This window comes from Phaethon lepturus, unplaced genomic scaffold (assembly GCF_000687285.1).
Source record: "Phaethon lepturus isolate BGI_N335 unplaced genomic scaffold, ASM68728v1 scaffold27162, whole genome shotgun sequence".
Classification (NCBI taxonomy): Eukaryota; Metazoa; Chordata; class Aves; order Phaethontiformes; family Phaethontidae; genus Phaethon; species Phaethon lepturus.
The window spans coordinates 4,780-30,724 of NW_010521631.1; the positions used below are offsets into that span (position 1 = coordinate 4,780).

The 25,945-nt window shown below is 38.4% G+C and overlaps 1 protein-coding gene across 1 annotated transcript; it reads left to right on the forward strand.

The window, feature by feature from the left end:
- Positions 1-9,072: 9,072 nt before the first annotated feature.
- Positions 9,073-25,379, forward strand: CNOT6 (CCR4-NOT transcription complex, subunit 6). Its single transcript, XM_010281592.1, has 11 exons — positions 9,073-9,174; positions 11,703-11,889; positions 15,663-15,748; positions 16,724-16,828; positions 16,915-16,983; positions 18,422-18,579; positions 19,078-19,232; positions 20,240-20,394; positions 21,274-21,504; positions 22,249-22,451; positions 23,103-25,379. The coding sequence occupies exons 1-11, from the start codon at positions 9,102-9,104 to the stop codon at positions 23,313-23,315; spliced, it is 1,635 nt and encodes a 544-aa protein (XP_010279894.1). The 5' UTR covers positions 9,073-9,101; the 3' UTR covers positions 23,316-25,379.
- Positions 25,380-25,945: the final 566 nt, after the last annotated feature.

A 25,945-nucleotide genomic window follows, 5' to 3' on the forward strand; every position in this document is an offset into this window, starting at 1 on the left:
GTATTCATTAGCTAGCCAGAGTGTTTCTAGGGATACCAGTTAAAGGTCAGCCTTTGCTTTGCAATTTGGTTTTTGCATTAATGTTTGTTTTGTATACAGCAGCCTTTTACTATAGACATAATTACATACAATTGCTGATAATTAAGAACTATTCTAATCATCTGGACTATGTCTGTGCTACACTGAGAACATTTGGACATAGTATTTCTAATCATTAGATGTTGTGCAGGGTAAGGAGTGGGAATTAGAGTTTTTATTGAGAGTCAGATAAAATAGATCTGTCTTGTAGATCTGTCTAGGAGATGGAGTAGCCAAGGACTTCTGTGCCGAAACGTGCCTTTTGTAACCATGACCACTTTAGAGTTCTCTTTTGAACGCAAACTTCTCTTCATATCAACTGAACGTGGAATTAAAAACTATGGTAAATAAGTTTCTTCATGCCTTCCAAGGCTCAGGGGGTTACGTGTACACCGTTAAAATACCAGGCTGCAGGTTGCTTGCCTGATAGGAAGCTGCAAGTGGAGTGGAGGGGTGGCAGGTTGGGCAGGAGGAGAAGTAGAGGTTTGGAAAATGGCAACCTCCTACCCCTGCCACACACCTTGGAACCAGCTAGTTTGCATTTTTATGAACAAGTAGGTAAGAAGGACAAAGAAACCATAATTACACTTTAAATAACTGCAGGTCAAAACTTAATAATATGGTCGTCTTAAAAATATGAATTGACTGATTTTTGGACTTAACAAAATTTAAAGCCTGATCTAGTTGGTGCTATATAGCTCCATAGTCTAACCAAGTCTTCCTGGTTGGAAAACAGCAAATACACCCTTTGACATTTATGGCCCAGTTGGTCTGAACCGGGATGCTTTGCTTTTCTTAAGTTTTAGGAGGGTTAGGTCTCATTTTAGTTGGCTTCCGTTAGATTAAGGGTTTTGCAGAACTTCTACGGCTTTATAGATTTTTTTGAAAGAATATTAAAGCATTTGTCAAATTCTGAGTTTTCTATAGTAGAACTTATATATGCAAAAATCAAATAACTTATCTGATAGTCATATTCCACATAGACTCACATGAACTAATGTGTATTGACTTAATTAGTATCTTGTATTTATTACTACACAGTTGTAACACATGTTCACATCGCACTGCATTATCTCAGTCTGAAAAAGAGGAAGGCTAACTTGTGGTTTTGTATCGGCAGTCATGTAAAATGCTAGTTTTGGAAGTCTTCAAAATACGATGAAGCGTTACTTCCCTGATGAAGCCATTAAATCTTAATATGCTAACAGCCATTAAAATGTGATCCTACCAAGTGAAAAAGCACTTGGAATGAATCAATTGACTTTGTGTTGACTCAACAGCAATTTTATTTTTTTAACTTAGATTATTATAAAATTAAGCTATAAATTAGGTTAAAGGGATCTTGACACTTTCCCACAGGTTATAGTTGTGTCTCTTGGGGGTGGGGCATGTTTCAGGAGTCATTCTGCTGCTGCTCCAGTTTTGCCTGTGCACACAGCTGTTATGTCCCATCCCTCCCCACAGAAGGTAAAAGGAAATTTTTAATTCACAGCAGGTATTCTGAAAAATTCAGGTGTTACCCTTTAGCTAATTTCCCAATTGGATTTTCCTAGTCTTATTTTTTGAATACTATATACTTACTGTGAAAAAAAAAAAAACCAAACACATTACTTAAACACCCTTTTAAAAAAAAAAAAAGCCAAGAGTGTTTGCACTACTCAGCAAATAATAGTTGTTTACACAGACTTGATGTTTACCTAAAAGTAGCATACTAGAAGGAAAAAAAACCTCAAACCTGTTTTCATGCAACACTGATGTTTTCCCTTGTGTGTATTTCAATAGTGCAATCTTGTTCATTCCTACAAAGTTAAATGTAAGGTTGTATTTCAATAGATAGGTGAGTCCTCAAATTTCTGTTTATTCAGCATCAAAATATTTGTAATTTTAGTACTAATGTACTTTAGCTTGGATTCCTCTAGTTCGAGGAAGCTTTAATTCTTCAATTTAATTTGTTTTTTCTTTTAGGTGGTGGCTTACACCTGCATTTCTGAACTTTGGTTTATCTACTTGCACAAGTTGTATATTGTAGCAAAATATAACCAGAAGCTATATTTCATAGCATGATGCAAGTATTCTTCCATATTATGATGTATACCTGCTGGTGGTTGGGAGATCCAAAACTGTAGGTGTATGTTAAGATTTCTTTAAGAAGAAAAAAACCACACACACAAAAATGCAATTTAATATGTTCTGAATAAGACATTGATAGAAGTAAGACTGACATGAAATTTAGCAGGATTTGTAGGAACAGTATCGGGCATACAGAAAAAAACCCATTTAATTCTCTAGTTTAAGTTTTATGTCTCAGGGTGTGTGTGGGGGGGTGTGGTCCCCAAATAATTTCTAATAATAATTTATCTGAAGTACATTAAATTTACTTCACATGACGCTAGAAGTTTAGCTGGGATGCGTTGGGTACTTGCTTGCTTCCTTTCCTCAGTGTGGCATCTTGCCTAGGAATATTTTTTCCAATCATTTAACAATATTAAGACCACTGTCTAGTTTGTTGCCCATGCATGGTATAGACTGAGGATAAATACAAAAAATTCAGGTGTGTAAATTCTGTAGGGACTGACCTTTATCATAAGCCTGCTGAAGCTGCTGTTGCTTTGCTGGGAGAAGGCAGATGTTGCACCTTGTCATCCTGGCCAGCACCAGTGCCTGTTTACGCAGGGTCGTGGCTTCATTTGCCCGTACTTTAAGCTGAAATGGCATTAAGTTCACATAGAAATTTTTAACTTGCCGAGTAAAGTACCACTAATGACTGGAAGGCGAAAGCAGTAAGCTTGATTCATTTTGGAAAAGCACTCATTTAGCGAATGGGTAGTGGATCTTTCAGTGGGAATGAGCAAATCTCGAGTTCTATGGTAAAAACTGAAGTATAACACTATGAAATCACCTTAAAGAATTTTTTCCAAAGCATAGTAGTTATCTTTTAGATGTACGTCTGTTCCCTTTGAAGAGGGTCACTGTTTGGAGTTTAGAGCAGTAATTTCTGGTCGTTCTAATAAAGCTCAACAGCCAAGATTAACCCTTTAAATACAGGTTAACATTTCTGAGTAGCCTATACATTGCTAGAACTGCTACAGCTTTAAGTTATCTAAAAAGCAGTGTACTTTGCCTTCAGTTGGGATTTCAGACTTTGTTCAGTGTTACTATTTAACTAATCCATGGGTGAGGGTAGTTGGAAGCAAGATTTTGCTTCCTGCTGTGCGAGATGAGATTTCAGATAAGTGTGGCCAGACAGGCCAGTTGTTGTCCCAATTTCAGTCCCATAAGCAGCTGTGCTGCAGATCCACACATACATTACTGCTGTACAGGAATAATAATATAGGAATCTCAGTCCCTCAATTTTATTTTTTTCCCCCCTTCCTCCCAATGAGCTTTTGGGCAGTTTAATTCTCTTCGCCTGCTCTTTGTGTTATCAGACAAAAGTCGGCGCTGATGCAAGAGCGGAGTGGAACTACACAGTCCTGGGGTGGAAGGAACTGCAGCAGGTCCAGCTTAGTTCTGCTTCATGCGGTGTAAAACCACGGCACAAGTGGCTGGTGTGGGGACGATCCTAAATTAACTTTGTATTCAAGACCTATCAGTCAATTTAAGAAAGATATTTGTGGGGAAAGTCATTGGAACCCATTTTCCAAATGGCTTTCCAAATGCAAAATGAAACTTTGGATTACATGGAAAAGAGCTTCAGGGCACAAGGTTGCAAAGGAATGGTCTGGTGTGAGCTTCCAGTACTAGGGTTTGGAGATAAAACAACAAAACCAAATCTCAAATCTCAAATATGCTATCATTTTCTTATTAAATCTTTGAGCAACTTAATGGTTTATAATTAATAGGAAATACTGCAGATTGTATCCTATCCATCTAATTTTCAGCAGTGCAAAAGTTATTTATTTGGTAATTAATACTGTACTGCATTGATACATGGAAGACGGCTTAAATTGTCTTGCCTACTTCTAACTTTGTTAGGTCTGGGTTTGTATAGTTTGTTCACCGTTTTTAGTTAAAGTAGCAAGAAGTTTGAGTAATTCCGTACTTGATCAGGGTGGTTCTACTTTATTTCCTCCTCGTGGCTGTCTTCTGAGCTACATCAGTTTATTGCTGTACCCAAATAAAGGGGGGAAAAAAAAGTCAGAAGTCATCAGTATGTGTCAAGAAGTTTCAGAAGGGGAGTTGTAATGCGTCAACAAAGTGATCTTCAGGTATTTCTAAAGGTGCTTTCATATTTGTAAATGGGAGTGGTAGATGCTGCTTAGTGAGCATTGAAATACTTACTTCAGAATACTTGGTTAGATCAGATAAAGCTGTATCTGAACATTAACCCACACTGCTCTCACTTGTTCCTTATTTTCTATGAAGTTTTAGAATTCAAGTTTTCTTTGCCTAGTTTAAATTTTTATAGGGAAGAAGCTGATGTTTCTAGGAGAGATTTTATAGAAAAATTGATGTCTATGTTTATATTAAGGTTAATACCATGCAGGATTGATGGTAAGCCTGGCTTACAGGAGTTGTCTAATGTACTTAGTTGTGAAATAGAGTTAATTTAGCTGTGGTATTGTAGAAAGCATTTCAGGAAATGCAGAACTGCTATAGTATTTTCTGTTGGTTTGGTTGGTTTTTCTTAAAAAAGCCCCACACCTTACTCTCAAGAAAATGGCTCACCTACCTAGTTTGATTAAATCGTTCTGCCCACCATCTTCCCATTTCATAAATACGGCAGAAGGGAAGGACAGGGAAAAAGCCACTGTCTTTCCTGCCCTGTCACTCAAAGCAGCTTCCCTAGACTATCGTCTCTGCATTTTGGAGGCGTTATTTACTGGTAGTTTACATAGTCATCAGGAGCGTCAGCTGCCTCCTGGCCTAGCTTCCACCTTACACATGCCCATAGCCTGGGAGACTTACCATTTCAAAAGTCTTGTTGGGCAATGCTCTGAACGATCTTCATTCTTCTACAGCTAGCAGTGTAGCTGAAGTGGCTTGGCCTTCAGGCAACTCCTCCTTGTCAACACCACCAACTCCTCCAAAAAGCCCCCCCGTGAGCGCTCCCCCGAGAGCGCTCCCCCGAGAGCGCTCCCCCAGCGAGGCAGCAGCTGTTCCGTAGTGCAGCGTGCCCACTCGCAAGGCTGCTGGTAATCACACCGGCTCCTTTCCAGGACAGTTCTCTGAAACAACACCTAGCCTGACTGCACTCATCGCTTTAATCTGGAGAGACGGGCAGCCGTCGCTGCGGGTGCGCCTCAACCGGTGACCATGCGGCTTCGTCTCGAGTGGTCTGCTCCTGAGCGAAGCCAGAGCCCGTGCTCCATCACTCACCTGCAGTATCGGCCAACTTTGTCAGCTCTTCTAACAGGTTGCCCTCACTCGACTTTACAACCTTCAGGTTTTTTCTCCTTCTCTTTCTGATCCTCGTCATCCGTGCCCTGCACCTTCCCTGAAGGGGCTTGTCTGCCTCTGCTCTCCCTCGCCCTGGCCTGCTGCCTTTCGCTCGGTACCCTCTGTGCAACCAAGGGCTTAAAACTCTGTCTACACTGGAGACTCGAGATCTAATTCCCTGCTGCAGATCCTTTGCACTGTTGACCTCATTGGCCTCGTTCAGCTTAATGTCTTTGGAGTAGAGGGTGTTAATTCTGTGTTGGGACTAAGTGACCTGGGGTGGGAATGGGCAGCCATGCTCCTTTTGAACTCTCAAGCTCTTCTGTTTTTACAGCAATTTAAATAACAATTTTAATAACCTGGTACAAGATAGTAAACAATTTCATTTGCATTCAAATACATTTAAATGTCCTCTTCATTAAATTTATATAGTCTGGGGTGTGTTCCAGGCGTCCATGTCATATCTTTTGTTTATAAAGATTTTCTCCTTTAGCTTACTGCATGTGATAACAGCCGAATATTCAGTGGTGCTTTCCACCATCTGTGTTGGTGTAACTGAAAGTTACAGGTGGTGTAAGTAAGCTCTTTTGAAAATGATCATCGTGATAGTTTAAAGCTGCAGTTATCATGGCTTTAAGGTTGTTCAACACCATTTTATAGCTCTTACTTAAAATTGCTTTGGTCTGACAGAACTGTATCACTTACCTGACTTTTACCTCAGCTTTTACAGTTAACTTTAGCAGCTCAGCGGGCTCTAAATTTGGGTTTGGGGAGGTGGAGACAAGAGGAGAGACAATGGTTTGTAAAAGAGACTGGTTTTCTTGAACTGCTCCGCGCTGTGAAGTTTTGAAATGCAATTCAAGCTATTGCGCTCGTGTTTTACGACGGCCTGTGAAACACGACCCGGGGTTAGCCTTGCTGTCAGATCCTGGGCAATCCTGAGCTCTACGTGCCGGGTGAAGAAGCACTAACGCTTGGTGTGGCCGGCGTCAGCGATGCTGGGGGTCGGCAGCGGCTCCTCCAGCCAGGAGCCTCTCGAGCATTTGCTGCTTTTTCTGCTCCTGGTAAATCCTAAAGAGCAGAGAATTATCCGCAGAGAAATGCAGCAGCGAGAAAGGGAAAACCATCAAGAGCAGGAACGTTGACGGAGAGGAGTGCCATGGGTGGACCGGGAGTGCGGGGCCACCAGGATCCAGTGTTAAAACCTCAAATTCTTAAATCTCTCATTGTTTTAGCGCATATTAACAAAACCCACCGGAGAAGTATGTTATCCTCTTCTGGTAGCGAGGAGCGATATGCCGCTGGTACCGGCAAGGCTGTTAATTAGCGCGTGTGATTGAGCGTGCTCTGGGGAGCATTCAGGTTGCTCTACTGAATGAGATTTCGGTCTCCTGTATACCTGCTTCATTTCTTGAAAAATTGGAACATATTTATTAATTCAGGGAGCTGCAGGAAGAGAAAGCATCAAACGACCGAGGAAGATAAAGGTTTCCTGACAAACTGGAGCATTCCTATGTAGCATTGGTCATTGTTAATTACGTATAATTATATACAGCAATTTCAGAAGAGGTGCTCTGTACACGACTTTGCCATATATTATTGCACTAGTTGCATCGTTACTGCAGGGAGAGGTTACGCTTTTACCTTTCCGGTGGTTATAATCTGCTCTTATCTCCTTTAATTAGCTGGGTTTGAAGAAGAAAGTGTTACGGTTGGTGATTCCAGTACCCGGGGTACTCCAGTGCTTTCATTCTTTAAGGCGCTCCACCCAGCTGCTATTTATAATCTCATCCTTTTACCCACAATTCACTTTTTAAAGGGGAATTTCTTTTCAGTGCAGAAATCTGTTTTTGACCAGTAGTGGGAGTGGGAGAGGGAAGGAAGATTGTGAATTAGTAACAGAGCTGTTGTATTAAAGTAAGCGTGTGGTGCCTAAAGGCTTTATTTTAATTAAGATGCATAATTAGATGAAAGGTTTGGGGGGGGTTCTGTTGTTGTTTTTAACACGTGGAGTAAACATTTTCCAGTAAAATCAGTAAGCAGATAACGAGGCTGGTTGATAGTCTAATTTACGAACGGTTACTCCTTGTTTATTCGCTTTATAATTACAATGCTTTTGTGATGTACTCACTTTGTGCAGGGATGTGAAAAAGTTAGAAAGCCTTAAAAGACGTGGTAGGTAGCTGTACTGGTGATTTTGACCAGCATAGCTGCTTCTTTATTGGGTGTTTTTGGGTAGTAGTATAGTATAATATTGCTGTAATGTATTTTCCTTAATAATTGCATAATATTACTTGTAATGTGTTAGTAAATATGATTTGAGCCAGCGTTGTTTAATTTCTCTATGTCATATAACTGATTCTATAGCTTGTTGCTTGTGCCTTTCTGTATGTAGTTTGGATGTGGCAGCTTAAGGTGGTGAAATTGCTGCTGTGAAAGCTCTTAGATATATGTAGGGCCATGCAAGAACATTACTTTTACTTGTGATAAATGCAATTTATATTGGAAGTCCTGTGTAACTTGAAAACAGCGCTAATTTGCAACATAGTATAGTATTGATTGATTTATATAAAGTATAAAAATACATGTAGGCTGGTTTTCTTCTTAAACTGAGTAAAACCCAAATGTATTTCTGTAGGGACAGAGAAGAGCTGGCTCATGACACAGGGAGGGTTATGGCACACAGCTTTAGTGTGGAGCCAGGAATCCCTTTTTTTTTCCCTTTTTTTTTTTCTTCCTTCCTCCTCTTTGCAGTGAAACAGTACAAGTATGCTGATGTACAGGAAAGCTGGAAGGAGAGGGGGGTTTTTTGAGACAAAAGAGTTTTTCTGGAGAGGAGTTTTTGCCACGTCTTTCTCACAGTCCATGATGGGGTATGGTAAAAACAGACAAGAAATTTGAACATGTTTTTTGTGAAGTTACCAGGAATGACATGAAAGAGAGTGGGAGAAATGGAGTTAAATTTCGGTGTTAAACACCTGGCTGAAGAAAGTGATAGAAATGTTTACCTCAGGTACAGTATTTGGAGATTGAAAACAGTAGAATGAGGGTTGGTTTAAAAGCTATCACTTGGCAGATTTAAAGAATTGAGGATCTTCTTGAAACCTGAATCCTTTTCTCGGATGCTGACTTGTGCAAAGAGTTGAGAATTGCAGTAAACCTGGAACTGATAGGTAGTCAAGGTTATTACTAAATGTCTTCTTTATAGTTTGTATGAGGGAGAACCTGGTGGTGGTGGTGATCATTTTTTGAAGTTTCATTGTTGAAGAACCAAGAACCTGCTGTAGGACGGGTTGATTTTGAAGGACATAGCAACTTACCCGTGAAAGGTGGCAGGACACAATGTTTATCTTGGTTTACAGCTTTTGTTAAATTATTGGGTGGGGGTTAGGCTGTTCTCTACGATTCTAGGAGCATCAGGAATCTGTGTTCTTTTATTTTACAGAAGTCTTTCCCACTCAGTGAAGTTTGTAAAAGGGCGTGGGTTATCTTTAGCTGAAGTTTTGAAAAGTATTTGGAGCAAACGTCCAACACAAAAGTTAACTGAGACGGAAATTTCCTTTTAAAGAATTCTCAGTATATAATAGCTTAACGATTTGTGGTTTTGTCTCAACAAAAAGTACGATCCACCTGATCCACGGAGGATGTACACAATTATGTCCTCAGAGGAAGCAGCCAACGGAAAGAAATCACACTGGGCAGAGTTGGAAATAAGTGGTAAGAAACTGAGGAATCGTTCTGAGTTACAAACTCATTGCAAGTTAAGAGCAGCCTACAGGACATGAGGTCTGGAGTGGAGTTACCTAGCTTGAAGTGAGCCAGCATACCAGCAGAGCAGCTACCAGTCTTTGGGTGTGTCAAGGGAAGGGGTTGGGTTGGGATAACATAGGGAGCTGTAGGAGAGGTAAGTTGAGGCAGGTGGGGAATCCTAACATGTAGGAAGGGTGGCAAGATGAGCATAAGGATGTGAGCTCTCTGTGTTTTCGGAAGATGGGGTGGGTGAGAGTGTGGATTTAGAACCTAATTTGTCAAAGAGAGGAGGGTAAAGTTGGGGATGATACATAGACATATGCTGTTATTTTAAGTAATGTAACAACAATGTTGTATTAGTCCATGACAGTATGATTTGTATTGAAGCATAAGTTTTCATTTTAAAAGCAGTTGTAAATCTTTGCTCTGTTCTTGAGATTAAAAAAAAAAGATCCTCCAAGAACTGTGCCAGCTTTGAGATTATGTTGGACTTTTGATCTTTTCTTGAAAATAAGGTAATGTTCAGAATTCATAAACATGAATTCCAACTGATGTGGGACACCAGTCTCTCTTGATTTGTAGGGTAAATTCTGATTTTGCTACATAAAGTATGTTTACAAGGAAATTCAAGCAAATATTTTAAGAATTTAAAAACTATTTTGTGATGTTGTATATTTAGGCTGAGATTTTGCTTAAATTTGGACGTTTTTTAAGAGACTGCAAAAATTGCCATGTGGTATTTCTAAATGACTGTCCAGTAGGGAAATTTATGGAAGGAGGAAAACAAATAGACTTCCTTGAATTGTGAGGAGGCTTTCCATCCAGATCATTGATCTGTGTCTTGCTTCAAGTGCCACATGCCTTGACATGTGAATAGCGTTCTTAACTTGAAGGTTACAGATGCAAAAACCTAGTTAAATGCTACTTCAGGAATTGGCGTTGTATATCAGCGTTAGGCTTGGATATCCACGTGGACATCTGCTGCCTCTGCGTAGGAGCTGCATTACATGATGGCTCTTTCCTTTTACACCTGGTAATCTCGCCGTAGACTGATTCCAGCCAAGAGAGGTGCAGGTAGTGAAGAGGATGGATCAGTGATGTTGATTGTAAATTCTTTCAGCTACAGGCGTTTCTCTGATCAGAGTCACCTGTTTGCATGGCGGGGGGAAGAGGTGTTAATTCAATTTTATAAATGCAAAGAACTATTGATTTATATTTAAAACCTTTCAAAAGATTTCTTAGTAGGATTACAGTAACATGAATCCTTTAAGAACTGTATGCATTTGCCCTGCAAAATAAGATGGAATGATGTTTTTGTTTTATTAAAATGTTCACGCTGTCTTTTCCTTGTGAAATACTTGGTCATCTAATACAGAAAGCCACAAGTGTTTTACCTGCTCTCATCGAAATTGCTGAGCTTTTTCACTGCAGGCTTTTTTAGGCCACTCACTTTCTTACAGCTCACTGGAAATGATACCTGTATTAAACCTTTTGTTACCAGGGTCTGAATCCCAGGTACACGTATATCAGTGTAGCTTTCCCCAGGCACTAAATACGACTTTTTATTTGGAAGAAAATCATTTAAGGAAAGTAATTATAATGTGTGTATGTTGGTATAATATTAGCCAGACCGTTTTTAACGTTGGTGAGTCATGGTAGGGATTTTAAAGACTGTCACAAGAAACTTTTTGCCTTGGAGAAGCTGGTATTGGTACTGTTCTAACGCTTTTGGTACCGTGGGGTGACTTCTGTAAATGAAAAAGGAGCCACTCCAGGGGGGCATGGGGGAAATCTTGGAGAGAAGAAATGTTTTGAGACCTTCTGATGATAGCTCACATTCCTTGCATGCGGCAATGTAAAAATCTTGATTCTGTCACACAAATCCATGTTTCCACCCTTCAGTTTATACAAAAATCATACCTTTTTTTAAATATCTGGCAATAGTTTATGCAGCTTTTAGTTGACTGCCAGATGGAAATCCATGTTCTCAACTAAGCATTTTAGTCACTCTAAATATAGTGCTTCTATCTGTTCTTGACTGGATTAATGCCATAGAATAAAGATTTTTTTGGTTTGAAAGATGTTGCGCAGAAATAAGGGGCAAACCGAAGAAGCATCTTTAATCTCAAACATAAACTATAGTTAAAAAAAAATCTGTTTCTTACACCTCTGCTAATTATTGAATTCATGGTCAGTTAGTAAATATGTCTTGTACAGAACTTGAGAAAGACAGATGTTTAAACCTGAAGTATGGATTGGAATAAAACAAACTAAGCATCCCCAGGAACACCTTACATTATCTTAGGTATTGCTGAATTTTTTTTATCTGTGGAATTGGTGATTAATGGAATTTTTATTGAATAAAATAATAATAATAAAAACCAAACAAAACTCCTCCTCACACCCCCGCCCCATACATACTTAGGAAATGTGTTATTATTGCTAAATCTATATATTTTAAATTTTTTATTTTCTTCTGTATCTTCCTTCCACAGGGAAAGTGAGAAGCTTGAGCTCATCATTGTGGACACTGACCCATTTGACAGCTTTGCATCTCAGTGACAATTCCTTATCCCGTATTCCTTCAGACATTGCCAAGCTTCACAATCTGGTATATCTGGACCTGTCCTCTAATAAAATTCGCAGTTTACCAGCAGAGCTCGGAAACATGGTGTCACTCAGGTATGTAAATTTTAACAGGAGGTAAAACTGTTCTCTTGTTATCTTTGTAGCAACAGCTTAAATTTCAGCATAATTTTTACATTCTAGTAAACAAAAAGCATAAATAAATTCCTCTTTCTTCACTTCTTTTTATCTGTTTCCCTGAATACTGATGTGGTCTGTGCAGCTATGGCAGTACTGGCTTTTCTGTGATCTGTTCTGATGTATGATGGTACAGAATGAGCTGCAGAAGTGCTCAGTTTGAGAGCAATCACTCATTTCATCTTTTTCCGAGTCAGGTTTCCTCTCTTCCAGACTCTTTTACAAGTCTTTATGTGGTGTTTTTCTCTTAAGAAATACTGATACACAAAAAATTGCTTTTAACACATAGTAAGGTAGCAGAAAGCTCAAATTAAACATTCATAATCATGCTAGCTACACTTTCTTCCTCTTTATTCATCTCTAGTAAATATTCTTAACAATAGTTCTTATTCTGTTTGTTTTATAACAACTGCAACTTTTCTCATATCGTCTCCTTCCCACCTTTGGTACCGTGTAACTGCATTCCTGTGCAAGCTGGGGAGGAGAGAAAAAAAAATGTTATAAATGCACCTTTTTTTTTTTTCTTCCTCAATTTTACAAATCCAAGGTGCACAATGTTTGCATGGAATGATACCTCCTTTTGGAAGTGAAACATGAATAGTGATGCCTATTTAGATTATAATTAAGGCTGCAGCATTTTACTTTGTAAAAACAGTGTTATGTAAATATGTACATGATTATATAAGAGTAAATATTTACAGGCAACATTTGTTTGCCCTTGACCCAAAGGAAGAGCCTTATCTTAGGGTCATTAGACAGTTACCAGTACTTGCCTTCATTGCTTTTAATTTTGAAGACATTTATGGACAGCTTTCTGAAATCCAGAAAACACCGAGTCTAAAATTAACAAGAATGTTATTAGAAGTAAAGACGACAACAACAGAGAAATGGACTGCCAGGACAGCTTTAATGAAACTGGAAGCAAAGCAAGTTTGCACATAGAATAAAATGCAATGACTGATATTTCTACTTCAGGAAAGTCCACTCTGTTGGGGAGGATTAAACTAGCTGATTAAATTGGTACTAAAAGCTCAAATTCCAAAGCAGTTAAAGTCTCAACCTTGGAGGCTGAGCAAAGGGACCTTGTTTTTTACAGCTTAATTGGCAGCTCTGTTTCGTAGTGTGTTTTATGGTGGTTTTCAGCTGTGAAGTAGCCTGTTCTAAAGAAAGCTTTGTGTTACTACTTCCACTAAAAGCAGTTATTAGTAACAGGATTCTTCCTTCCTTTACCTACTCCTCAGGTGTTAGCAATCCTAAATTTACTGGAACATTCTCAAATTCATCTTTGTACTTCATTAGCATTCTTTTATTTTCATCAGTCTTTGTCCATTTTAAGGAGAAACTGTAAACATAATACTCATGACATGGAATTAGCTTAGCACTGTGTAGTCATCAGTAGTGTCAAAAGATACGATGCCTTCTTCCCAACACTCTTCCCAATTTATTCTGGCTGATTCCATGAAGCTTCAGCTCTTCCAAGTCCGAAGTCTCTTCTGAGTACAGAAGAAGGCTAAATCTTACGAATTTGAGATGTGTAGCTGAGGTCTAGGATCACATTAGTTTTCTGTTTGTGACAGAAACATAACACTTGAATCCAGATCTCTAGACATGACAAGCTAGTGCATTAATCCCCTGCGCACGCTCTGTCCTCAGTAATTGCAGCTGATCCATGATTTCTTTTCACTGGGGTGAAAGTGAAGTGAAACCCGTAAGTGCGTCCCACATGACAGCGCTCTGTAGGTCTCGGCTGTGCTGGAGTTTTATGTTCTAGGCTGGCTCTTACTGCTGACGCTTCCCATAGCTTCTGGGAAGTTGTTCAAACTAATGGTAATTCAGCACTGGGCATTGCTGATGTCCTGAGCCACAGAAATCGTTTGTGCTCTCACGCCTGAGAATCGATGGCTTCTTCCAGCTCCCACCCCTGGAGCTCTGGGTTTGGTCTGTAGGACAAAGCTCGCCTAAGGCTCCTTGCATCTCCCTCCTTACTGCAGGTGCTTGAAGAAAGAGGTGTCAGAGCAGTACAAGTTCTGATCTTTGTGGAAAGAGGAGAAAAAATAAACGCTGTAACATGTTATCTTGGAAAGCTCAGCTGTAAAACAGATTTTCTTGATATGCTTGAAAGAACTGGTGGGATTTGCTGTGATCCCCGTTGCTGTGTAGAGGGGCTGGGTTCATTAGAGAAAATAATTCTTTCATCCAAGAGAGAACGTCTAATGATACTACTGTGCCATTCTTCCAGCTTGGTGTTTTTCATTTAGAGAATTTAGTTGGGGTTTTTTTGTAATTCGTACAAAACGTTTTTAGATTTCATCAGTGCTTTGAAAAACTCTTAGAGGAAAAAGTAGCTTCCTAAAGAATAAACTAGTACCTTTATAATGTCATACAGAACATCATCCCTAAAATAATAGCCATCTAAATGTCAACTGTCTATCGAAGTGCTGGGAACTAGTGGAGATGTTGATATTGTTCTGGGCTTTTTTTTTTTAACCCCGCCATCTTCTTTCCTACCTGCTGTGTGCCTCATTCGTATATAGAAACCCTAGAATGACACAGTGGGCTTCTGAGTTTCTCTCTAAAATACGTGCTTTTGTCTGTGGGATTTTATACTCAAGAAAGCCCGGTTGGCTAGGTGTGAGACAGTCTGGCAGCCAGCTGAGCAATGACTTGACATTTCTAGATAACCCAGCGAAATAAAAAGGAAGTCCCCTGCTGTATCTTCTTCCACTATTCCACGCCCCCGAGGGTCTCTAAAAGAAGCCACTTTTACCAAGGTTTCTAAACACGCAGTGAAACGGCGAGAATTGCTCAGGGAGTCCTTGTTGGGGAAGGACCAGGCAGAGCTTCTGAAATGCAAGGCTAGAAGAAGGGTTGTGTGCCTCTGCTTCAAATGTTATCTTGTAGAAAACTAAGAGCTATGGTAACTCTTGGCATCCCGGCTTCCTGCCCCCCCCCCCTTCTTTTTCCCTTTTTTGTTGCCCCAAAATACTTTTCAAGTCTCTAGGCTTCAAAGTAGCAACTTTTATATTGAATATGGTGAGGAAAGTCTTTGCTGCTTAGATGGGAATGCATTTAAGTAAGTGAAAAGCTCCAAACAAGTCCATTTTCTCTGCCCAGTTTGTTGGGATATCAGAATTCAGGACGTGAATTCTGTTCCTGTCTGCATATTGATTTTGTAAGCTAAAAAGCACATTTGTCTTAATGCTGAAATTATGAAAACAAACAACAGAAAATTACTATTGTAAATTAATATTACATGGTAATCTTAGCTCTAATCGTACTGTCCTGTCCTGGAGTTTTTGCTTACTTGTCTTCGGAGAGATAGTTTCCCTTTATTTGGCCTTTAATCGTAGCCGAACTGTTTCATCACCTCGTTTGTCAGAGCTGTTACTGCTTCATCACTGGTAGTTATTAAAGTATTTAATTATTGCTAATGTTTACAAAAATTCTGACTTTTTAAGACGACCTTGCCAAACAGCTACTTTCCTCTGTACTTCAACGTAATGTGTATTTTGTCTATGTGTGTGTGTTTGAGTACAGCCTGATTTCCCTAACTGTTGCTGTTTAGTCTGAGTTTTTCAATATTGTGGTTTGCTAGTATTTTGTTTCTCTTTTAGTTAAACTTCTTGTACTGTACTGCTGAATACAAACGTTGATCTGTTTTCAGCCCTGTATCATTCTTGCTCTGTCTACAGGGAACTACATTTAAATAACAACCTGTTACGAGTTTTACCTTTTGAGCTGGGAAAACTGTTCCAGTTACAGACTTTGGGTCTGAAAGGTATTACTACTTTTTCTTGGTATCTGCTTGTTTAATGATACGTGTAGACTGCTAGTTCATAAAATGTTACTGAATAGGAATCCCAAATGTAGCTATTTACTCCACGTTTATAGATATTGTTATTTAGGAATTATTTAAAAAAAGAACTAGTTTGGCAAAGCGCTCCACATATAAAGAGGTTTGCTTCTCTTTCCGCAGTGAGCGGAAGCTTTCTGCTGCTTGCGCAGGAGTTGGATAAAGTGCTGCTTTAACTAAGTAGTAGTCTGCAGTTAACTGTAGGTATTCAACTCCAACCAAAAAGGGAGCGTGGTTTGTACTGCTGCAGGGTACTGTGCCGTTCATGCAAGCAGCCATTTAAATCTTTTTCCAATTTTCTTTTTCTTCTCTGAGCTGTATAGATTCTAGCTGTAAAACTGCTGACCTCGAGGGAACCTGTATCACAAAATCAGGAGCACAGAGTGATGCAATACCTTTAAATGCTGTTAAGTCTCAAAAAAGACTGTTTTTCTTCCCCTTTTAATAATTGCACTGTGTGGCGTCCGTGAAAACTGTTAGAATCCGCTTGCGCGCTTGGCAGACGGTAGGCTCTCTCCTCGGCTGCGAGTGGCAGATAAACCGATGGTGGACGGTTTGCTCGACGCGAGCGAACCGTCCACCAAGTGAGCGGAGGTGCCTCCTCTGTTTGGCCTCAGCAGCTCTGCCGGCGTGGTACCATGCCAAGTTTTGGCCGCTGTCAGACCCAGCGACCGCCCTCGGCGTGCTCAGTCAGGCGGCAGATGCAGGAGGGAATGTGGTTAACTTCGCTAGAGCTATTCACACAGCTGGTGTTCTGTGGGATTGAAGACCTGAGATTTGAAACCTCTAAGTAGTTCATACTAGAAGTAGTGTCTTTTCTCAGAGGTGCCAGCTTTAAACACTGATACATAAATTCATCGTGGTTCTGTTTATTAAATATTTCTGTAAATGTGTTTGCAGGAAATCCACTTACACAGGATATTCTGAACCTTTATCAGGAACCAGACGGGACGCGAAGGCTACTGAACTATTTGCTTGATAATTTGGCAGGTACTGCAAAAAGAAGTAAGTGATCATTCTTAAAGCATATATTTTGGCAGTGTAAAATAAACATGATTATCACTTGTTGTATCTCTAAAATGTGCCCATAGTTTCAACAGAACAACCACCTCCAAGATCTTGGATTATGTTGCAGGAACCAGACCGTACAAGACCAACAGGTACTGTAACACCTCTCTTCTCCCCGTCCCCCCTTTATAAAAGCTGTGGATTTTCACTATCGGTTTAAAAATTTTTGATGCTTAAACTAACCAGTCATCTGTGCAGTTCTGGCCAGCCAGCTGAAGTAGTTGGAACACCTGTTCAAGATTTACCCATCTTTTATTATAAGTAATTCCTTTTTAATTAATGTCTTCCTCACAGGAATTGAAACTGTTGTCCACAATTAGCTAAATAGTTGAATTATAATAGGCTTAATTGAACATTTGTTGAAGAATAAAAAAAATGGAAGAACATGAGCATAATTTCCAAAAAAACTAGAATTTTTTTCTTTTTAAGTAACCAGTGTATCATTTTTGACACAGCGGTTTTCTTGCTGTTGGGATTCAGGTCATGTTGTTTACTCCTTTTTTTTTCCCCTGCATGAATTGTGTAAATACAGCCTTTTCTATTTACCTGCACACCAAAAATCTTCGTGTATTTCTCAGTTATTGCCGTGTCCTCTCTTTCAGGACTGAGATACATTACTTTCCCCTATCGATTTTATTAAGGCAGTTGCTTCAAAGACCATGATGCTAATGCAGCTTGTCTCTTGCTATCACCTATTTGTTTTCAAAATGCTGGGCCTTCACCCTCGATCAGCCCAAGATTGTTACCTCACTTTGCTGCATCTTCAAACAACTGTCTTGTTTCTTTTTACTCCACATTTGAGAGGAGCTCCCAATAAGTTTCCAAGTATCTCATTACTCTACTGCGAATTCCTTAGCGCTTTGTTAAACAAAAAGTAATTAAAAAACCCAACAAAACAAAACCAAAAATCCATGCTGCTGGATTACCTGCCTTGTTGCCCCGAACTGTCTCATTATCACTCCTGTTCCAAACGAATACAGAGAGTAGATGTTTCTTGTCTGTACACCTGAATTGTAAGCTTTTTGAGGTGGAAATATTTGGGGTTTTACTTTGCCTACACTTTTTCATTGTGTGAAGGGATCCTTATTCTGCCTATGGATCTGTTACAGTTCGTGGTGGTAATAATTAAGGTAGATTTTAAATTTATTTTAAGAGTTTGCAAGCCTTTGTATAGCTAGCAAATGTAAGTGTTCAGATACACTTGCCTTGTTTTAGGCTCTTCACAGAAGAGCACCACTTAGCATAAAGTACGTTTCTCTGCTGTTTACTACATTAACCATATAAAGAGGGGGCTTGGTGTTTGTTTTCTAATTAAATGCTGGAGGACAGCTGCCACAAGTCCAAACTTGTAATTTATCTTCTTGGAAGGACTAACAAATTTTTTTAGTATAGATACATGTGCTGTGGTTTGGTTGAAGCGAAAGCAGCATGAATTGATAAGTTTGCAGAAGGCAAAAGGGAAGAACATAATTGTATATCTATTTTTGTTGTTAAACATATCGGTGTGTAAGTAAAATTATTGTTCTGCAGCTTTGTTCTCTGTCATGTGTTACAATGTGCTCTGTGATAAATACGCTACCCGGCAGCTGTATGGCTATTGTCCGTCTTGGGCACTGAATTGGGAATACAGAAAAAAAGCCATTATGCAGGAAATCCTGAGCTGCAATGCTGACATCATAAGTCTTCAGGTAAAAGACGTACTGTTATTTCTTTTCCTTTTCTATTCCCGTGTGCTGGTTTCTCTATATGAAACGTGTTTACAGTAAACGGTCTGTTTTCAAAACCTGCTGAAAACAAAAGAAAAAAGAAGTGGTGTTTAGAACATTATGTGTTGCTTGACATCAAAAGAATGCTTTTCAGCCCACACAGTTGGAATGTGAACCAGCAGCTGCTGATCAAAGAAATGTACGTGGGGGTGTTCTTGTGTCTGTGTGTGTACGTGGGGCTATAACTGACACATTTTCAAATAAAAGGCTGGAGATAATCATAACTCTGGGGATTACAGAAATTCATTTATATTTTCTTAAAATAGGGATATCGCTCTCAAATTTGCATTCTCTGATGTACTTAATTCTTAGAATTTTTTTTGCCTTAAATCTAATTTGAAAGTGATTTACACATCTGAAGAGTCTAAATAATATCAGTCTAATAGTACATTCATGCTGTGCTGTCTTACAACTTTATAGGAGGTTGAAACAGAACAGTACTACAGCTTTTTCCTGGTAGAATTGAAAGAACGTGGCTACAATGGATTCTTCAGTCCAAAATCTAGAGCTAGGACAATGTCAGAACAGGAAAGGAAACACGTTGATGGTTGTGCAATATTTTTCAAAACAGAAAAGTAAGTGATGTGTTTTGCAAAGCCTTCTATTGTGTCTTGCTCTCTTTCGCATAATTTCTCGGGGCAGTCTATAGGTCCCACAGTTTGGCATTAATCGCCCTTTTTGTGGCCGTTCGGTGTTTCTTACAGACCGTTCCTATCGTTAGAAAGAGGGGCCTGTACGAGAGAAATCATTCTGTGCGTAACTAGCAATAAAAAAATCGTACCCTGAAGTTTTGTTTAAGTTGGAATTTCATTCCGTTAGAGCAGTGCAGGTTAGGAGTTCACTAAATTATACTTCCGTTGTTGAGTGTGTGCGTCCCAACCATCAGGTGTTAATAATGAAAAATGAAGCAATGTCTTGTTTTCTTGCTTTCTTTGAGTAAAGGAATTGGTAATTCCAAAAATTGCTGCAGTAAGACCTCAGATGACATTGACTTTTTGATACAGTAGCCTTCTGATGAAGCAGAAGACCAGGCACTTAATATGACTGCTCACTTCTGGAAAAAAGCCATTAAAAGCCATATTAATTAAAAAAAGCCATTATTTATTAAGCCATAATTTAAATTAAAGCCAGTATTATTTATCACTTACTGATTGTGTCATATTGTACTTGTACAACTATCTGGAATTGAGGTTAATCATTTCCCTTCCTCCTCCTGCTTCCATTCCTTTGTGTCCACAAGTAAATATAGGTGCCAGGTTTGATACTATTTGGCTCAGAAAAATTACTAGTCCCTCTATTAAATCTGCGTCTTGGAACTAGAAACTGGTGCAGAATTAGAAACAAGCACTCCTTTTCTCTAGTCTCTCTATACCCCCCCCACCCTTAATTGAAATTAAGTTAGTATAAAATATCTAAAAATTGCTAGGAAAATGATCCTTTGAGTTCAGCTTAGGATTTTATGAAATTATGTGATTGGCTGAGATTTTCACATCATAAATGTGTTTGAGCTTTAATTAAAAGGAGAATTCTCTATAACACTTTTGTATCTGGCTGCTGAAAAAAACATATGTTTCTCTTTCAGATTTACTTTGGTTCAAAAACATACTGTTGAGTTCAATCAACTAGCTATGGCAAACTCAGAAGGTTCAGAAGCAATGTTGAACAGAGTTATGACAAAAGATAACATTGGAGTTGCTGTATTGTTAGAACTGCGAAAGGAATTGATAGAAATGTCATGTAAGTCCTATTTACTTTAACTGTTTAATAGATTGTATTTTATAAATGGAAAAAATTTACTTTTGTTATAGTAAACCAGAGAAACTTAGGTTCTACAGATGAATACATCTTTGCACATTGTATGCTTAGACAAATTTGTTTCCAAAGAGGATTTGAGGAAAAGTCATATTGCTTAAATGATGAAGACTTTCCCCCCCCACTTAGATCTCTTTGCTTAAAAAATACAAAGACTTGAGTTTGAGTGATTGTTGTTGTTGTTGTTGTTGTTGTTGTTGTTGTTGTTGCTCGAGTTATGTACGGGTATCAAAGAATCGGTTGGTGTTAGTCCCGTGCTTCTGGGTGTCCTTAATTTAGGAAGTGTAAATTGGCTTTGTAAGTATCGCACAGGGTACCTACTCAACCTGTGTTATGTTTATCCAAATGATATGTTATTAATTTAGATTCTAACAAACAAACCTTTTAAGAAGCACTTCTAGCAAGAGAGGTAATTTACAATGTGGATAACTTAAAATTCAGAGCTCATTGCCTAATAAGATACGAGCAATGCCTGTTTACTGTCACAACCTGAGGAAAACTGTTCCAATGTTTTAGAACTACGCTATTTGCCTATTGTTAGGATTATCTGTTATATATGGTAATTCACAGTATTCTTAAATATGTAAACATTACTTGTAACAAGATAGTCTGTCAATGGCCTTGAATGTGAAGCACAATTATTCCTAATGCTTCATATCAACTAAAACAGTTGTATGACACTCTTAAACGAAACGCTATTAACCCTTTTCAAGTTATACCGGTATTTTATTTTTGCCTCCCCTCAAACATCTTGTTTAAAATTGTTTTTTGTTGCAAGGTAAATAATTGATTTTTAAATTTTAGCTGGAAAGCCACATCTTGGGATGGAAAAGCAGCTAGTTCTTGTAGCTAATGCACATATGCATTGGGACCCAGATTATTCTGATGTGAAGCTGGTTCAGACTATGATGTTCCTGTCCGAGGTAAAGAACATTATTGATAAAGCTTCTCGTAGTCTCAAACCTGGTGTTTCGGGAGAACTTGGAACCATTCCACTTGTACTGTGTGCAGATCTCAATTCTCTACCAGACTCTGGTAAGAGTTCTATTTCTTATTCTTTTAGACTGTTTCAAACGCGTAACAATTTAAATTTCAAGGTCTCACTTTTTTAAAGGAGTTTTCAACTTGGAGGATATGCTGTTTGATATCATAAGCTCTAAATGTACTAAGAAAATAGAAGGAAGAGAGAAAAGATAGAACTGTTTCTTTTGTGAGTGACCTTACTGCCCATGCAGTAGTATAGCTATGTCTGGTCTTTCAGAAGTATTTTCATTGTTATCTTAAAATACAGGAATGGAAAGGAAGAAAGTATCTTTGACAAATAACTTGTCAATTTGGCTTTGTAGCCTCTTTGAAGTTAACTTTATCTGAAGTACTGTTATGAAAGTTGGCGCTTTTTTTTTTTCAACATTTTAGCCAAAGAATGTTGAAAGCCAAGACTTGAGCATAGAGGCAAGGAGAGGAGGAAGCTGCCTACCTAGCACCTATAAAATTTTACTTCCACTTTTTTCATCTTCCCCCTGGCAGTCTGTTCCTAATTCCAGTTTTTTCTAATCAAAGTATGTCTCTATTTGTTCTAGGTGACATTTGCTCTTGACATACATATACATTGTCTTGAAATATTTTATAAGAACTACTGCTGACTGTATTGTATATGTGTTAAGGTTTTGCTTTTACAATGCGTAAGGTTGCATGTATGACTACATATACTAATCGGCACATGCTTATTTGCTGAATGGTTGTTAATACCTTCTTGTGCGAATGTGTCTCTCCTAAAAGGTGTTGTTGAGTACTTGAGCACTGGTGGAGTGGAAACAAACCACAAAGATTTTAAGGAACTGAGATACAATGAAAGTCTTACTAACTTCAGCTGTAATGGGAAAAATGGAACAACAAATGGAAGGATTACACATGGTTTCAAGTTGAAGAGTGCCTATGAGAACGGTCTAATGCCTTATACAAATTACACATTCGACTTCAAGGTAAGGACTGGGCTGGTATTTTGGAAAAGTCTTCCGTTTTGAAGGTTAACTAATGTGATTTGTTGTACAAAATTTAACAGAGAAGTTAATCCATTTGGGTAGCTAAGTTTATATTTAAAACATAGCAAATGAGAGTGCCCAGCACTTCAGTCTCCTAGAAACCAAATTTTCCTTTTTCTTGTTCGTAACTTGTAATAGATTTGCAAGAGTTGGGGTGCTGTTAACATGCCCTGTAAATAGGAAGATACTGTATTTTAATACTCCAAGCTAAATGAAATAGTACAATAGGGGTACTTAAGCTGTCAACTGCAAGGAAATAATGCATGTTGCTACTGGAAAATGCGCAGTGCTCTGTTGCCCAGGGGAAGCAAAGATGGTTCTTCTCAGAACCAGAGGAATGTGCTTTTAAGCTTTGTAGGAGGTTGGAAATTACAACTCACAAAAGCAGAACCGAAGTGATACTTTTGTTTTCCTAATCTATATTGAGCAACCCATGGGATATAGGAAGCAGTCCTAAGTGAATGATGTGCTGTGGGGAAGGAGTGGTAGCATTTCTGTTACCCGTAGTGCTGAGCTCACTTGTTGTTTGGAACAATACCTTGAGTCAAGAATATACACTTATAATAGACTTTATTTCTTTTCTTGTTTTAGGGTATTATTGACTACATCTTCTACTCTAAACCTCAGCTAAACATACTTGGCATTCTTGGACCTTTGGATCATCATTGGTTGATAGAGAACAATATAAGTGGTTGTCCACATCCACTCATCCCTTCTGACCACTTCTCACTTTTTGCACAACTGGAGCTTTTGCTGCCTTTCCTGCCTCCTGTAAATGGAATCCATCTCCCTGGCAGGAGGTAGTCAAGTACATTTTGGAGGGCAACCTCAATCTAACTTGTACAATTGTAAAATCTGAATATAGAGGAGTGAGGTATGGCCAACAGGGATTTTTTTTTTCCTTAATAATCTTAATCTTAAATCTAATTATTTGCTAAAGACATAGTAAAAGCCAGGTGCTATCAACAGACACAATTCTGAGCCCAATATACTTTGTATACTGTTCGACAGCGATTGGTGCATTTGCACCTTTCTTTAATACGTTACAATTAACCTTCCTGTTTCTTTTATCCAACGTGACATTTTCATGCCTTGAAATAGGGAATTGTTATACAGTGTATTCTCTTTGCACAGTTATCTGTAGCACTACTTTTTGAGGCCAGTAGGAACATCCACAGAACATTTTCCGTACTTCACTCCCTCCTTTTTCAGACTTGTTTGTAAAATATAGAATTTGAATTTAGCCTTTATTGATTGTATATGAACAACAGATAAACCTGATTTATGAGATTTTGTACTTTAAAAAAAGAAAAATCAGATTTGGAAAATGATTGTATTGTAAACTAAGGCTAAATTTTTATCTGTTTTCATGTGTTATAAAGGCCAGCTTGTAAAAGAGGTTGTCACAGGTTTTCTCTGCTAATGATTTGCACTGTTAGGGTTTCGTTAGCCCTTTTGTACTACTTTTTATGTTCAATTGAGAACATTGCTTTTAAAATCCAAACCTATAAAATCTTAATATCTTACAGAGATAACTAAATACATTCTGTCTATTTCTGATTAAAAAAGAGAGAAAAGCATAGAGTTCTCGCAGAACAGATAAGCTAAGCAGTGAATATAAGTAGACATGTACGGATTGAAGTTATTGCTGATGCGTATACACTCAGATATTTTTCACATCTCTAACTTTTGAAGTAAAATTTAGGGATACTTGTGTACAGCTCCTTCATTTCTGTTTTGAATACTTGTCCTATCTCCACTGTGCCTGCTTAAATTTGTTCTCAACTAGCACTGCCTGTGCATGCAGAGAGATCCTGTGCATCCTCTTTTATTTTTTTTAAATAATGTTAACACTTGTGAAAATTTTATGAAGATACTTTTGTATAAGCTGTGGCATCTCTTTTTCCTTTGTGAAGCATTGAATATCACACTTCTTGAACATGTTCAGGTTATGGGTACACAGTTTCTAGCTTCTAATACCCGTGCACTGCTTCTTTCGGTGTCATTGCACAGTGCCGTTTTTCCCACTAAGAATTACTATCATGTGAATTCTCTTTCGTTTAAGTGTGTTCCTCAGTTTCAGAAAGTATAATTCCTTGAAGAAAAATAACCCAACCCTACATTTTCCATTGATGAAGCAGTGTAAAATAAATGCGTTTTCAATACAGGTCCCAAAGACAATTCTTCAGATCCTTTTTTTTTTTTTTTTTTAGAGTGACCAAGTCTTATTTTAAAGTGTCAAGCAAGACTAAAGTTGCAGTGTACCCTCAGTGCCATTTGTGTCATGAAGCCAAGTGTATAACAGCTTACAAATTTAACTTGTTTATTTGTATCCTAAAAGGGAGAATTTATTATCTCCTTAAACTAATACAACTTGAATAATCAATGTTTAAAAAAAAAACGGAGATAGAGAGCTTGGTCTTAAACAGCTTTTGTTTCAGCTGCGGGCAGGGAAGCAAAAGGACACTGAGCATTAAGAGAAAACTTTCTAAATATTGTGAATTTTTATATATAAGAGAGTGGATTGGTAATAATGATTCAAAATTTTATTGAAAAGTAGTCAGCACATTAAGTGTGCTCAAACCGTTCTGTTTTAAACTGAAAGTAAAAATTACAAACAGTTCGGATATGTAAAATGTACATTTTAAAATTTCAGTAGGAGAAATTTTGATCTTGAATCCTTGTCTGGGACCTGATCTCTTGGGGTTATTTTCTTTTGGTTTTAGTTGTGAAAACACCAAACATGTCCCGTTTATAATCAGTACATTGAAATGCTGGTAGTATTGCTGTAGTAGACTTAATGCGTAGTGTTATTTTTTTTCTGTTTGTTTTTTGGGGTTTTTTTGTAAAGTGTGAATAAAAGGTGTTTTACTCATGTTTCCTTAACGATGTCTTGGTAATGTACATCATGACAATTTCCAGTGACGATGAGCCGATTTAGCTTGTCAAACTGAGCAAACTATTTTTCTTTTCTGATTATCTGGATTGTGTAATGAGTCCAGAAAGCTTTACAGAAGGGCAAGGGAAGCACTTACTCGTTTTGTATTTCTTGGAGGGGGATAATTTACTTTAATAGATGCTGGAGCTTGAGTGCACTTGTTAGATTCTAAAGGTTTGAGCTTTATCCGGTATGTGTTCTCCTGTATTGCTTAGTCTTAAAAAATATTTGAATTTATGACAGCATGTTAAAATACGGCCCCTTGTGTTTTTGGAGACACAATGTTCCTGCTTTAGTCACCTTACAGTCGAAGGGTCCATTTAAATAACAGTTTCCTCCAGCTTTTATATTAGGCCATCAGGTCCCAGTCGAAAACCCACTGGATATGTTGAAGACACACCTTTTGACTTCACTGGGTTTTAACTGGACTGCAGCTATGACTCGGGGGCTGAAGGAAGGAGAAAGGTTTTAAGTATAGGGAAAGGCCAGATGGCAC

Excerpts from the sequence above, each read along its gene's own strand:
- CNOT6 (XM_010281592.1), top strand. The coding sequence starts at position 9,102 with ATGTACACAATTATGTCCTCAGAGGAAGCAGCCAACGGAAAGAAATCA. Across the intron at positions 9,175-11,702 it reads GGCAGAGTTGGAAATAAGTG|GGAAAGTGAGAAGCTTGAGC; the intron begins GTAAGAAACTGA and ends TTCCTTCCACAG. Across the intron at positions 15,749-16,723 it reads ACAGACTTTGGGTCTGAAAG|GAAATCCACTTACACAGGAT; the intron begins GTATTACTACTT and ends ATGTGTTTGCAG.